The sequence below is a fragment of the Centrocercus urophasianus genome, unplaced genomic scaffold (genome assembly GCF_019232065.1).
Source record: "Centrocercus urophasianus isolate 14NV4802_14NV808 unplaced genomic scaffold, USGS_Curo_1.0 seq_10, whole genome shotgun sequence".
Lineage (NCBI taxonomy): Eukaryota > Metazoa > Chordata > Aves > Galliformes > Phasianidae > Centrocercus > Centrocercus urophasianus.
In genome coordinates this window covers 46,266,745-46,282,386 of record NW_024884142.1, presented here as the reverse complement: position 1 = coordinate 46,282,386, position 15,642 = coordinate 46,266,745, and the positions used below count along the sequence as shown (strand labels likewise).

Sequence of the window (15,642 nt, the reverse complement as noted above, 5' to 3'; positions counted from 1 at the left end):
TCAGGAATTTTAAGATCTATAGTCAGATAACTTTTTTTTTTTTTTTTTTTTTTTTTTTTTTTTAAATCTGTAGGATCATCTAGATAATTGAAATCTAGCAAACAATTTAAAGCAAACAAAAAACCAAAAAATCCTACTACAGAACCATCCAGTATTATCAAAAAGGGTATGTTTCATGGTAGTAACTTTTGAAATACTTGTTTGTGTTAATAATATCCTTGCCTACCGACAACTCTGACCTCTCCACTACTGAAAATCTTTGATAAATAAGAAGGGCAGAATGGTATTAAGTTTTAGGGACTCCAACATAATGTCCACATAAGAGAAAATGTCAAAAAGCTTGTGAATAATTAGCTGAATAAATATAGATAGTGCTGCTACAGCCTATATATGTGCCTGTGCATAGGTTTAATGCAGAGAAAGTCAAAGAAATGCTCATCTCTTGTTCACATTCATAGCCAACTCATTTACTCCCAAACACTGATTACTGAGTTGCACTGGCACTTTGGCCCATAGGAACCACTGCCAACATGACTATGGGAAAAGTAAAAGCTCACTGTTGAAATAAACAAGACTTTTGAGACTGAACTTAGTTGAATAGAGATGTAGCTTTTAATATCTTGTGTGAATGCAAAATCTCCAAATCATCTAGAAACTTTAACCCTGGGCTCTCTTCTTACTACTTGAAGAAATGAGTTCAGTAGAGCAAAGAAATTGAAAGAACAAATAAATGAAGCCAGATCAAAAAAGAAGACTGAAGAGGGCAAAAGCATTTAGACATAAGGAATAACTATTTCTCTCAGAGAATGGTCAGGCACTGGAATGGCTGCCCAGAGAGGTGGTGGAGTCGCTGTCCCTGGCAGTGTTCAAGAGGCATCTGGATGACGTGCTGCGTGATATGGTTTAGTGCTTGTGGTGGCAATGGTGATGAGGAGATGGTTGGACTAGATGATCTCACAGGTCATTTCCAACCTTGTGATTCTATGATTTAGATCTGATGTGTCAATACAAACTTACATTGAGATCTCTGTACATTAAACGGAAAAACTAAATGAAATTTGCCTCCCCATCATCTTCAAGGCTGAGGCAATGGTCGGTGTGCTGCAAAAAACTATTTTTGGTCAGAAAGTTGAGTTTACATAATAATATGCTCACAAAGTTACATGTTGTTTCTGTGAAAATGTTTCTTCAGGACTGTCAGGCTTGGCTGGCTCTTGGAACGTGGCTAATAGGAAGCAGACTAGCTGCTACCTGATCAGTGTTGGGGATATTGAAATAATTCAAAACAGTCAAATTGAAAGTGTATTTCCAATTGAAACTAATTTATTATCACAGCCTGGTTGCCTGAAAAGCAAAATCTAATGAAAGAAATGTTTCAACGTACAGTACTGAATGTGAAAATGAGGACAACAAAATGAACACTATGGGAGAAAAATTGTGGCTTTATATTCTGAGCAGAAATCTCTAAATCACTAGTAATGCTGCAGCTCTGAAGCAAAAGTAAAACAAACAAACAAAAAACACCAAAAAAACCCAACCAAGCCTGAAACATTAGCATTGCTGCTATGCAATAGAACTAATACATTGCCAATACTGGGACTAAGCTATTTTTCTTTTCTCAGCTTCTGATACTAATTTGAATTTTAAATGCTTTTCCTACAGCTTATCATTTATATACATCTTTTTAATCTGAAACTGAAATAAAAGAACATCACATATGGTATGTTCTCAATCCCATCCTCATTTTCTTTACCTTATACTTTTCTATTATGCACAGTCAGAAAGAGAAGTTTTACCAGTTTAGAACCTTATTTAGAAAGTATAAGACACTATTTAAACATTTGTTTAAAGTAGAGCACATACCTAAATACTGTCCTCTAGAGGGTCTCACAGCCTGCTTTTAATATAAGCTTTCAATTCTTACTCAAGTTAATATCTCACTAGTTTCTATGAACATTCTGAGGAATGTACTTTGTGATCTTAAGCAAAACTGCCTTAAAAATCAGTCAAGGTACTGCCTTGAAAAAGAATTATCACATACTCCTGATGATTATTTTCTGCTTAAGGACTCAGATGTCATGGGATGAGCGTTACTTACATAAATATATGTAGATCATAAAAATCTGTTGCAATATAACCACCTACAAAATCCAGACTGATATTCTGTTACAGGTTTTGACTTCAGATGGAGAGTTGTCAGAGAAAACAACTGAACTATTCACTAAGTCCTGCTATCATATAAAATGTTACACTGTGAAATGTGATGCTATAAAAATCAATTTTGGTTTGGTAAGTGCCACTCTGCAAACCTGCCCTGAAACAGAAGTCATTCTCTGTTCTGTTACATGCCTCATTAACTAGGTAACCCTGATGAAATAATGGTATACTACAATGCAAGTGTAGCTCAGGTACTATGATCTCATGAATCTCAGAACAAAATCATTAAGCTGGAAGTCCATTTGAATAACTTTTATTGTAATCCTTGAACTCAGATAGCATTCAGATTTTTCTTCCTCAGCTGACCTAGAATCTGCAGTTCCTTCAGGGAAGGGTGAGCTAAAGCAGATACAATACATGGAGAATACTCCTCAAATTTTTCCATGTTATATTGGAGTTACATACCTCTTTTCCATAGGTATTCCTTATACTTGTAATACAGCATACTAAACAGATTATGCCAAAAATAAATGAAATCTCAGTGTAAAACTTTTATGGCATCTGTCATTAATACTTAGTATCTGCCTAGTGCAAGTCAGACTCAAATTCAATTTCTATGTTTCCTGTTAGTACTGCAAAGATGCATTATACCTGTTCCTACTATTCACTCTCATAAGCTCCAAAGGCAATGTTCTTATAGACAAATTTGTAACCTAACAATCTAGAAATAATTTTAGCCTATCACTTCTACGACTTCTATCATAGTAAGGACTTCTGGAGATCTCTCGGGTTTATCTCCAATTATCTCTGCTTCCTTGCTATTACATTTTTTGCTTATATAACAATTTCCTCATCAAAAATTTCAAGAATAGTCTACACAGTCTATTGAAGAACTTCTTTCCCCCCAGGAAATTTTTTCATATGTCCAATGCAAATCTTTCATTATGAAGATGAAGCTCATTTCTTTTTTAAATGTGAACACCTTGAAAACAGAGAATTAATTCTTTTCTTTCTTTTTGTGGCAACATTTTACGCATCTTAAGAAAATGTCTAACTTCTGCACAAGTTTGGTTCTTTACATCTTCCATCACAGACCACGTTTTGTGATCTCTGATGTTGTTCACTCTTCTCAGAATGCTTTAATCATTATTTCTTGAATCAGAGCATCCCAAACTGGATGCTTTGACTTTACTGGTGTTGGTTTTAATTAAAAGATTAATTCTTTGTACTTCACAGAATGTTCCTGCTTATATTTCAGGTACAATATTTACATTTCTAGACAATACCATTACTGAATCACATTCATCTGGCAGTATGTTGTAAACAACAGGTAACTAAGAAGTTGTTCCTTGTTTATCTATTTTGTTTAACTGACTACTTCTTTCAAAGCTTAAAATCTTATGCTTGACCTTTAGATTGCAGCCCAATTTTGGTACAGTGCCTGTTATTTTGCCGTCCAATATATTTATACTGCTTTCTAATTTCTTGCCCACTTCAAATTTAGTAGGCATTCTCTTTAATCATCACATTTATTAATGAATAAGTAAAAAAGAAAATAGTGAATATAATATAATGGATTAAGTTCCATTTTGTTAAAGGAACACACTGTTCCTTTTTACTATTTAAGTTAGTTTCAACTTGCAAGAGAAAATTCTTTCATTTATGTTTAATTACAACAGCATATTTCCAAAAAGAAGATATTTATTCAAAAATACTTCTGGATTGTTTCAGGATGTGTATACTTCCATGTGTTTTCCATTAAAGGGTCCAGAAAATACAGATTTTGATTACTTATGATGATTTAAATTTTCTACCAAATAGAAATTCATTTCCCTCAGTCTTTTGTTATGCTGAATACTAAATCCTTCCGCTCTTCTCAGTAGCTGCTTATGATTTGAATAAAAATTCTGTTAGGAAGTTCTATCACTTTATCTCTGACTACTACACTATTTCAGACCACTGTATGAAGCAGTTACCTGCTTTGCCTCATGATGTTGCCATGAGTAGCCTTAATAAGAATGTAATGCACATCATACAGCACATTCAGGAAGTCTTCCCGGGATACAACTCTACTCGGCCTTGAGTCATCTGCATAACGTTTCCATGTGAAATCTGCCTGAGATATGGTCTTGTTTACTGTTGGGTCATCCTGATATTCCCAGGGTACAATGTTTCTCACTCTTTGGCCATCACCATAATATTCCCATTCGTGCTGAAAAACAGTAAGAAAAAAAAAACCAGATTATTAGGACTATTAAACAGTACCCAGTGCTTATGATAAGGTGAAAGAGCAGATAGGAACATTACCTCTGTCAGCTCTATTTCATGCCTTGTTAGCTGTCCAATCAGAGGGGCAGCCATGTGCCGGACAATAATTCTTGTATGAGTGGGAGGGCCACCTCTGATGATCACTTGGGGGTAGTAAGTAGTAAAACCTGTTTCTTCTCGTGCTTCAAAGTAGATTGCATATTTTAGTTTCCCTCCATAGGCAGTCAGCTAACAAAGCAAAACACAAAGTACAAAAATAAATCTCATTTTCGGCTAAAAATAATTCTCAGGGCATATGTAGGAGCTAGATACATTCAGCACCTGTACACAACCTGATTAATGCATGTGTGATACAAAATAGCACTACATGCTTGCAGAATCATCTGGGGATAGGGACTGCGCTTGAAAGTACCGATCAGTAATTTGTTATTCTACAGTGCTATTAAAAACAACAACAAAAAAAAAGTGTTTGTTCTTTCATTTTATTTGTCTTTGCATCCCCAGTTATTTATGTCTAGAGCAAGGCACATGTAAACTCTCTTCAACCAAAGAGTACCAAAAATATAAAATAAATATCAGTACCATGGTGCATAATAATAAGCCTCCAATAGGAGGTTTATTTCATTCATTTTCTCCTGCATAACTTAAAAATACATGGCATTTTGGAGAAGTAGCAAAATGGAGAAAAACAAAAAGTTGCAAGAAATATATTAGTTAATGAAGCTTACTTTACTTAAGTAAGGTTTTTATGAGAAAATTCGTTCAGTAGAAAACTCATACATGTTACTGACAGTAACTGTCTATTATAAAATAATGTTGGTGTTACAGACTAATAGATCTCCATGATACTGGAGACAAGTTCTTTCCACAGTGTAATGACATGCCCAGAAGATGAGAAACAAATGTATTGTAAAATACAAATATAAAAAATAATTAAAAAAAAAAAAAAGCCACATACATATTCAGTGGATTTTAATATTTACCTTTCGTCCTTCAAACTGCTCTGGAAGCCTCCAGTAAACAGGTTCTGAACGAAGAATCTGCATCACCTGCTCTATATTTGCTACTATTTCAGGGGGCTGGAATGCAATCCCTGAAAGAGTGCTTTGGTGAAGGTTTTCATCCACCAGTGGTAGAACCATTTGCTCTGGCCTCAAGGTCACCTATGCAAATTCAAAATAATAATAAGAAAATCAAATCTATTTCTCCCCACGAAGGAAATAAGTGTTTGTCTTTAATTTTTAACACTTTAAAACACATACATACACATAAATGCATACATACACATAAATGCATACATACACATATGTAGTTGTTTTTCATTTCTCATCACTAACTACTTGTCAAAAAACAGGTATGGAGAAATACTGATAATAAAGATGTCTTTTTCAAGCATTTTGCACTCTGCCCTTGATCTAAAAAGAATGTATTAGCACTGACTGAAAGAGTTTCTTAAGTGAGATCCCATTAATTACATTAATATGATTATATTATTTTCATAGTACTATTCTAGTCTTGGGCTTCCTCTGTTCTAAGTACGAGAAAAATGAATTACAATGCAGCATACTTCTCATGAACACTTGACTGTGGAACACAACATCTGACCTTTTGTACCTCCATGCAATGTTATGGGTAATTTTGATCAAAAACTCTAACATGTGTCTTAGTAATTCTATTCAGACAGAAGTATCACAGGAAATGTGTGAACACAAAAAGGACCAATATCAAAACTGCTGCCTCCTAGAGGAAAGAAAACTAATGTAAAATCTTATTCCTAACAGTCAGTCCATCAACAGGATGTTCAAGGGTTTGGAATCAGATTGTGAGAAATTCTCCCAAGCTCTGTGCTGTATTTACTGTATTTCATTATTTCCATTTACAGTGTGGACTGACTGGGCAAGAAACACCCCTGGCAATTGCTATCCCTGTGTGAGATTTCCTGTTTTCCTGACATAGCTGTATTTGAGACATCAAGAAAGGGGTCAACACATTTGAATTTCTGAGAAGTCTTATTGTCATACAGGACAAGATTCTTCGCTGGAAGAATTCAGTGTCAATCAAAACTCTGAATCAATTCCAATTCTGTATTACATCACAGAGCCAAAAACCAGATGAGCTGTGTACACACACTTGCTTAAATGTGAGTATAAATATGAGAGGAAATTAACTGAGACAAACCAGATCACCAGGAGGTTTAAAAAGTGCTATTTCTTTTTGCTGCCACATGTGATGTGATGGACGGTAGTGATCTCAGTGTGTGTTTTGCACTCGTATCAATCGGAGACATTCAGTCTGTCTTACTTGACAGTCTAACATAGGTCTCAAGATCCTTTTACACATGAAGGTGGAGAGCTCTTTTTTTTTTCTCTAAGGGATTTCCATTCCCAGATCTAAACATGGCAGCATCTTCACTAAGCACTTTTAAAAATAACAATTTTAGAAAAAGTAATGGAAATAAAAAGATTGGACCATAGCAAATCTATCCTGGACAAGTATCTATGACCCTAGAATACATGTGGATAAACTGTGTATCACATATCAGGGATTATGTTACAATGCACTGAAATACATCATTTCCCCATACACAGACAGACAAACTTGTCTGCTCCCAGATTTTAACAGCTTTACATTGACTTGGTACCTGCTAACATATCACTAGTTTTCTTAGCTACTTACCTGTAATGCTTTGACCCTGGTATTCTAATGGAAGATACTACTCTTCTCTCAAATTATAGAGAGGAAAATGACTGCTAAAATGTTTGGCTATTTTCTAGCTAATTCTCAGTGCTTGATTAAAATATGCCAGCAGGAAACAACATTATTTCATTACACGGCTCAGCAGTTCCCTACTCACCCACATGCGGATTAGCCCCTTTGCCTCACTACACTGTGTAGTCAAGCCAAAGCAATAGCAGCTGCTGCAGCCAAGTGGGTTTCTGGCAGAGAGGCCAAACGTGCCAGACTTGCACCTGTCACAATGGACACCTTCCACATTGGCCTAGAATAGAGAGAACATTAAAAATAATGCAAGCTTTAATTAACAGGCAATAATAAGAAAAAGAAAATGGAACAATATTAATAATGGTATAAGTTGAAGGAGTTACCACTAGGTAACGTTTAGCATCCACTGGCTCCTTACTGATAATTGCATACACAGAAAGATCAAATGGTACTTTGGATACAGCAGGCTAAATAAATGACTGATAAGAAAACAATATGTCCTCATGAAACTGCCTGGATTAATCCAAGCTTTTGTTTAAAAGGAATTAGTTTTGACTAGTTAGAACATTTAAGCTACAGTACTAAACATTCTTGCTGAGAAACATACTTTAATGGAAATATTGTGGAGAAAAGCTTTCCCCTCTTCATCTGATTGTTTTCCACATCACTGAACTGTATTAGCAAGGCTGAAATGTTTTGCTGTTATAATGTCATTGCTTTTATTTCCATTTTTCAATTTGTCCAAATAAAAAGCAAACCTAGATAGGCTAGATAAGCATTAATTTATTCACAGCCTTTTAAAGCCATTTTATACAGACCAAGGTACTGAAAAAAAAATAGCCAATATGAAAGCAGTGGTCTCTCTCTTTCTCTCTTTTTTTTTCTTCTCCTTTTCTTCACAGTAATACCAAGAAGTCAATCTAAGAAAGAAAATCAACTTTCCAAACCTTATAATGGAAACCAACACTTTTCCTGGGGATTTACCATTTTAACCTCATTTCCACGTGCAACTATGAACAAACGTGCTTATTATATATATTCTATTTATCTTAAATTTTAATGCTTTAAGTGGGGGCCAATAAAGAAGATTCTGAGCTTTTGCAAGTCCATTTTCTCCTGCTATAACAGCAGGTTTCAATGGCAATGATTATCCCCGTAAAAGACCTTCCTCCTCCAATACGTAAGTCTTTCAAAAAAGTTAGTCAAAGTTAAAAGTTAACCAAACCTAGACTTAAACTAAACTGCACTTAATCCAGAAAACGGTCACCAAGATGGCTAGTGGAGCTGAAGCACTGAAGAAGGTCTGAAAAAAAATGAAGAACTTCTATTTTTCCATTTCTGTGGATGACATAGGACATATAGTACTGCTCATCAGTCCAAGAAACAGCTTTTTCCTCAAAAAATGCTTATCAACATTTCACTTCAGTTTCCTTATGGTCCTACCATCCAATGAATCAGTATTTAGAAAACAGAATAGGACATGTTCTATTCAAATGTACCAAAAAACAGTATCGTGGCCAAGGAGTTCTCACACTGTTTACGGAATCTTCATCCTTGGAAATATTACCTCAGCAGTCTCCTTTAAAGAAGGAGATGACCTTAATAGTCTCCAGAGGTACATTCCTCTAATTGATTTTATAGTTTCTCTGTTGAATCTATGCTTTAACTCAGAATGAAGTGAATGTTGTCTAATTAATGAAATAATTACCTGGCAATTATACCTTTTGAACTTACCCATGAATTTTGCTTACTCTTTGTGTCAGGACAGTCCCTGAATCACAACTGCATAAGCAATCTCTTAAGGCCATTTTCAGTCTCTCCCCAGAGACTTCTCTTTTCCAAGCTAAAAAAGCCCAGTTCCCTCAACCTTTCTTCACAGAGAGCCATCTGATCATCTTAGCGGCCCTCCTTTGGACTTGTTCCAAGAGCTCTTCTGTGTGTTTCTTCTGCTGGGGACCCCAGGCCTGGACGCAGTACTCCAGATGGGGCCTCACAAGAGCTGACTAGAGGGGGACAATCACTTTCCTCTCTCTGCTGGCCACCCCTTTTTTAATTCAGCCCAGAACACAGTTAGCTTTCCAAGTTACAAACGCACACTACTTGCTCGTGTCCAGTTTCTCATCCATCAGGACCTCCAAGTCATTCTCTGCAGGGTTGCTTTCAAGGAGTTCTTCCCCGACTCTATACATATCTCAGATTGCTGCAGTCCAAGTGCAACACTTTAGGATGAGACTTCCCTTGATCTGCTGGCCAATCTCATCTCAAACCAAGAGGATTTTCTGACTCACAATGAAAGTGAAAAGTTGGCTTATATTTGATTTGTCATCTCCCATAACCTATATGTGCTTTTCAGTAGATACCTATTCAGCATTTTACCTCCCAAATTGTACTAACTCTTGGGGTTGTTCCCCTTCATGTTCTTACCATCTCCCGTGTCCTTGCTGGAATTCATGACTTTGTATCTTCAGTTTTCAAGCAGCACACAGACTGTATTTCTACTGTTGAGACATGAGCTCTGGTGTATTCTACTTGCTGGCTACCAACTGTATGTAAAATTTTTCTTAGGTCCAGAAATCCAGCCAATTTTCAATGTACCTACGTGTGCAATTCTCCTCAGAACAATTTCAAACAAGAAGGCTGTGGGTGATGATACCAAAAGTCTTACTGAAGTCACGAAGTTAGTTTTTTAGTAGTCTTACATTGTACACAATCTACTCAGAAAAAAATAGATATTGCTGCAGTGAATTCTACTCATTTTACCTGTTGGTGATTCTCACTTAGTAAACTCACTAAAATGAGCCAGCACTGTAGCATATTGTTATTACTGATGTTTTTTCTTTTAATTTGTGAGATGTTTGAACAAGTGTATTGAACGTTTAAATTAGAGACATTTTGTTCTGCAAGACCAGGAAGAAATACAAAGGGAGAGGAGAGCCTAAGGATAACGAGTGTTAGCATGTGAAAAAGCAATAGATGAGTTGTAAAATCTTTATGTAAGACTCCCCTCACAACAAATAGCAAATGTTCTATGACAGACAACTAGATTTGTTTGCACACACTGTAGAAGTAGACAAGTATAAATGTCAAAGAATTTTGGAGTAAATTTCACAGCAGATATGAGATCAGCTTATAGTCTTCATTGCCCTACCTTGCAGCTGCATTGGCCAGTATGATTAACACATGAGCATGTGCCCAAATCTGTATCACAGCTCCGTGGATCAGTGCCAGACAGGACACACTGACAAGCAATGCATTGTGGATAATTCCAGTAACCCAACCTGCACTCAGTGCATTTATCCCCAGAGAATTCAGGGCGGCAGAAGCAGCAGCCTGTATTTAAGTCACACTGAGAACTTAAGGCTCCAATGAGGCTACAGTCACATGGCTGAAAAGAAGAAAAACAAGAAGAAAATTGCAGTTGAGCATGTGGAAAAACAAACAAACAAACCCACCAGAACAAAACGTCACACATCTTTCAAGTACTGATAGAATTCTTACACTTCCTGTGTCCAAAGACAACATCTGAATTATTAAAATAGGCTTTTATCTTTATTCAACAAAGGTCAAGCAATTACACTAAATAGACAAAAAAATTACACTAAATACACTTAGAAACACTCTGTTCTTCCTGAACATATTTAATCTATCACTGGTAAATTCAAAACTGAAATGAAAAATCCAACAGAATGTAGGGCACTGGCATGCTCTGCAGCTAAAGTTAACTTATGAAACGTTAGTGACCTCCAAAAACTCCTTACTATGAATGTCTGATACAGGACATGTTCAGACACTTTTGCTAAAATTGGAGACTCTCAGGGGCAGTGGTCCCGGTGGAATCTATTGCAATGATTATTACTAAGGCAAGGCAGGTAACTATCTTCTTTTTACTAACAGGACTCTTAGATAACAGCAATTTAAATGGCAATTGACAGATATTTTGTCTTCTGGTGTAATGAGAAGTAAATTTGCTTACAGAAAGAGAGTTTCTGCAGGCAAGTAAGGAAAGAAATAGGTGATTTGCCAAGGGGTCTAGATATTGAGTACAGAAGCAAGTACCTGGGGAAGCTGCAGTCTCCCAAAGAACAGAAAAATCCTTCAGAACTATGACTGTACAACAAAGTTACTCCAGGACATTTACTCTGATCATTGACGTGACAAGAATTTCATATGAAGAATTTCCGCTTGCAATAGCAAACCCAGTGCCAGCAGTACAGGTTACCACAGTAACTGACATGGATAGACTTACTAAAATTAAGGATACAAAGCCAAAAAAGAGCTGAAGAAAATGCGGATTCAGTTTATATAAAAAACTGTTTATTGTATGAATACTTACAGCATGTTTTTTTCTCCTCTGAAATGACCATTTCTAAAGAAGGTAATTATATGTAGGAAAAATTCAACTTAAATTTTTACTGAATGCAAGATAAACTGTTTAACTACTAGTTACATATTAGACTGCTAAACTACTATCTAACCAAAGAAATAAAACCTTCTGCAAGAAAGAACTTTGTTCTGCAATATATATTTGAAAGTAAAGCTTAGAAAACAAATTCTTCATCATACACTGAAGTAGTTCAGTGTGCAATATCAATACATAAACTGCAATCAAACATTATGTTTGTTTTGCAAGCAAACAATTTTTAATGCAACACTTTCTACCCTCTTGAGTTACAACAGCACTGAAATCTACAAAGAGTGTGAGTAGGAGATCTCACTTTGCTGAAATTTCAGAAATTACTGAAAGAGATGTAGGCTGACAGATCATTATTAATTTAGCCGATGCCATGGAACTGCCATATTAATGTGCCCACATAAAAGACTATAAGAGGATACACTCCAGAGCTCAAACAGAGGTCTTCAACCTCATTATAGGCTGGCTTCAGAAGCCGGGAATCTGTATCACAGCAGTGCAGCAGAGGTTTCACAAGAGGAGTTTTCCATACATATAGAAATAATTAGTTTGCAACCTGAGCTACATGACAGTCTTTTAAGAAAGCACATTAGTGGTATATGACCATGTTCAGACAGAATAGTTTTTCTGAAGTAATTGCAGCAGTATATGAATGCCTCATCATTAATGATAAAGGCAGAAAGAAGGAGACATTTAAACTTGGCACAGTATTCACTATCACTAGTATTCAACCTCAACCAAATACAACTCTGTTCAACTTCAACTTGACATTATCAACAACTTTCAAGACCTATTTGACATATTATTATTTTCCTTCTTCTTGTCCCTCTTTACTCCCCTTTTAAGACTTTCATAACTGCCAAAAACTAGAATAAGAAGGATTTAGAGGAAAGTAAGAAGAATTATTTCCCTTTTAAGGAAATAGGAAGAAAGTACATTTTATGGGTAAGGCAGCAGTTTCTTTCCTTCTCCACTGTCTCTTTATGCACAAGTCAAAGGCCTTATAAAGTAAAATTCAAGTATGTCTTCCCACTAACATCAAAACTAGGGCCAAAGTAAACTTGTTCTGCAAAGGTAAGGTCAATTACTGCAGTTACACATTTCTGCATTATATAATACTGTGGTGCTGTGGTTTAACCTGACAGGAGGCTCAGCACCACACAGTCATTTGCTCATTCCCCCCAACTTTCTATTGGGATGGGGAGGGAACGAGAAAAAACAAAGTAGGACTCACGGGCTGAGATAAAACTATTAACTAAGGAAGAGGAAAAAGGGATAATAGCTATGACAATCACGTACATAAATCTCTCTCTTTGCATATATAGATATAATAAGTGATGCACAAGCTATTGCTCACCACCCATTGACCCATGCCCAGCTAGTTCCTGGGCAGCAGCAGCTCAGCCAATGAACACTTCCCCCCCACACACCTTTTTTAAACTTTCCTTCTTCATGACGTCATACAGTATGGAATATCCCTTTGGCTAGTTTAAGTCACCTGTCCTCATTCTGTCCCCATCCAGCTCCTCCAAGCCCCCTTGTTGCCAGGACAATAGGAGAAGCAGAGGAAACAAATGTCCTTGGCTCTGCACAGCATTAATCAGCAACAGCTAAAACATTAGACTGCTATCTACATTGCTTTTCTCCTAATACCAAAATGTAGCATCATACTAAACGCTGTGGGGAGAAATAATTAACTCTGAAACTAATAAATATGGAAATCTCCTTAAACATGTTAAATTCAGCTGTAGCTAGAAAATCAGTATACAAACTCAGCATGACAGCACTACAGTATAAATAGGGTGTTTGGTGTTACAGGCTAGAAACCTGAGAGAGGGAGTAATTAAATACAGCTCAGTAATTGATCACCAACATTTATACCATAGTTTGATTGACACTAAAACCTCTAATGGAGGAACAAACAATGATTTACAAGCCTAAATTTTTATTCTACCTACAAACTACTATATTATCCGATGGGAATGAAGTGACAGAGAAAAGAGAGATCCACTCACCTTGCAACCATGTACAATGTCATGGCCCCAGTGATTTGGTGCACACTTGTCACACATCTCTCCAATAGTGTTGGGGGGGCAGATACAGCGGCCACTGATGGGATCACAGTTGTTACCAAATTGTGAACAGGCACAGGCTTAATGGGAAACAGAAATAAAGCAGAGCAAAGTGAAAGTTACCCCCTTATATATCAAGGACTTCTTTTCTACTACAAGCTTTATCAGGAGAACGGTGTTTTCACGTGAAACTGTAATTCTTGGCAGGTGTTATTCAATGAAACAAATTTGGTTTTCGAAGCGGTTCCAAAAGGGGCCTTTGATATTAACGCATTATTAGGTGAACAACTCATTGGTGACAAAGATTAAAAGTGTCTAAATGAAGAGGCACAAGACACTTCATCATTCTGAAGAACAGAACCAGTGTATATTTATTTTCATACTCACCCTCAACATTATCCCAGAGATCACAGCAAAAGTATCACAAGCAAACTATCACTCTCTGAGTGTTAATCAGCCCCTTGGTATCAGGCAGAGTAAAATGATCCCCTATTGCAGAGGGCTGGGTTTGTGTTTATTGCCTTTATAACTAATATTTTGTTATCCCACACATCAGTGTTGCCCCATGAGGTCAGTGTTCAAAAAGACATTTGAATATTGCCCACAGTAGTACATATTTAACCCTGATATGGACTAGATGATCTTTGAAGGTCTCTTGCAACTCAACTATTCTATTCTACTCTTATTATCCAGATTTACTTGGAAGATGTGCATAGATAGAACTCATATTCATAGTTCAGATAAGAACTGATTCTTTACCTTTCCCCATAAATGTTCCCAAAATGAGGTAACTGATGCAAGTAAGTTTAGATCCAGTCATGACAGATGTGATATGAAAACGTGATACAGTCTTTTGGCACATCAAGATGTTTCAGAAGTACATCTGTCATTGTGAGACTGAAACTTTTGCAAACTTTATGGAAGTACAGTTCTTAGACAAAACTGGTTCAAAAGGTATGGAGCAGAAAATGTAATAGAACAACATTTCTTTGTTTGTACAAATGTAATTATTTAAAAGAATGCGGAAAAAATACAACACATTTGTTGCAAAAATTAGTTAAAGGGAAATTTATTTTGTATTGTTTGTTGCTAGAGTGTCAGTAATAACTGATCTAACTGATGAAGCTTCAGGGTTTTTTTTATTGCCTAAGAAAAATCAACTTATATTTCTTTTGGATAAATGCTAGATATAGAAGTCTAATATTTTATTAGATACTTGGCTGCAATTCTAGTATTCATTTTTGTGCACTTTCTTCAAGCATGATTTGATACACTTCCATTAAATTTCTGAGTTTTCTCTGCGATTCATAATTCCTTTTTCTTTTAAAATAATATATAATTCATAATTCCTTTTTCTTTTTTTCTTTTCTTTTTTTTCTTTAATTCCCTTTTTCTTTTTTTTTTTTGGTCATATGAAGGAAATAGCAAAAGACTTGCTAAAATAAACATGGAACAAAGCAGCAGTTTGAAAAGAAAAAAAGAAAAAACCTTTGCATCTGTTATATTCACTTTGAAACTTCTAAAAATCTGTTGAGGTTATTTAAAATACTTGATGAACTTAGGCAGATACATTTCTATTTAAAATATTATTTAGTTTTGCACTAAACTCAGTCTTTCCATGTTTATCAGGAAGGCAGTTAAAAACGTAATGTGAAAATGTGTAAATTGCGTTCTCATCTTCCCCCTCCAACTGTATGAAATTAGCAACATTTTGTAACATTTCACAATGAGCGATGTGCTTTTAAATTGCAAAATGTTACTATAAGAGTGTAATCATGAAGATCATCTACATCAATTTTTTCTCTCCAATATGTGCTAAGAACTTTAGGACTTCACTTATTGTTCGCAATTTACTTCCAGCTTTCTCAGCAGTAAGTTTGTGAACCAATCTTTCCCTTTTCCATAGTGCCAACTTTACAACATGGTAAATATTTTCTTGCCCCTTCCATCACATGTCAGACAATACCATAGAGTAAAATTTTCAGTTGTGAACTATAAACCACTCTGGCTCAA

At 35.9% G+C, this 15,642-nt stretch overlaps 1 protein-coding gene across 3 annotated transcripts in view; it reads right to left on the bottom strand.

The window, feature by feature from the left end:
- The window catches only part of LAMA2 (laminin subunit alpha 2), a 327,292-nt gene that overhangs the window by 105,545 nt on the left and 206,105 nt on the right, over positions 1 to 15,642 (bottom strand). For all 3 annotated transcript variants that reach the window (XM_042821492.1, XM_042821497.1, XM_042821505.1), the window contains exons 22-27: positions 13,573 to 13,709; positions 10,295 to 10,531; positions 7,280 to 7,423; positions 5,409 to 5,588; positions 4,465 to 4,653; positions 4,134 to 4,369 (exon numbers count right to left, since the gene is read on the bottom strand). In XM_042821492.1, the coding sequence (XP_042677426.1) occupies positions 4,134 to 4,369; positions 4,465 to 4,653; positions 5,409 to 5,588; positions 7,280 to 7,423; positions 10,295 to 10,531; positions 13,573 to 13,709 (1,123 nt within the window). The remainder of the gene's footprint in view (positions 1 to 4,133; positions 4,370 to 4,464; positions 4,654 to 5,408; positions 5,589 to 7,279; positions 7,424 to 10,294; positions 10,532 to 13,572; positions 13,710 to 15,642) is intronic.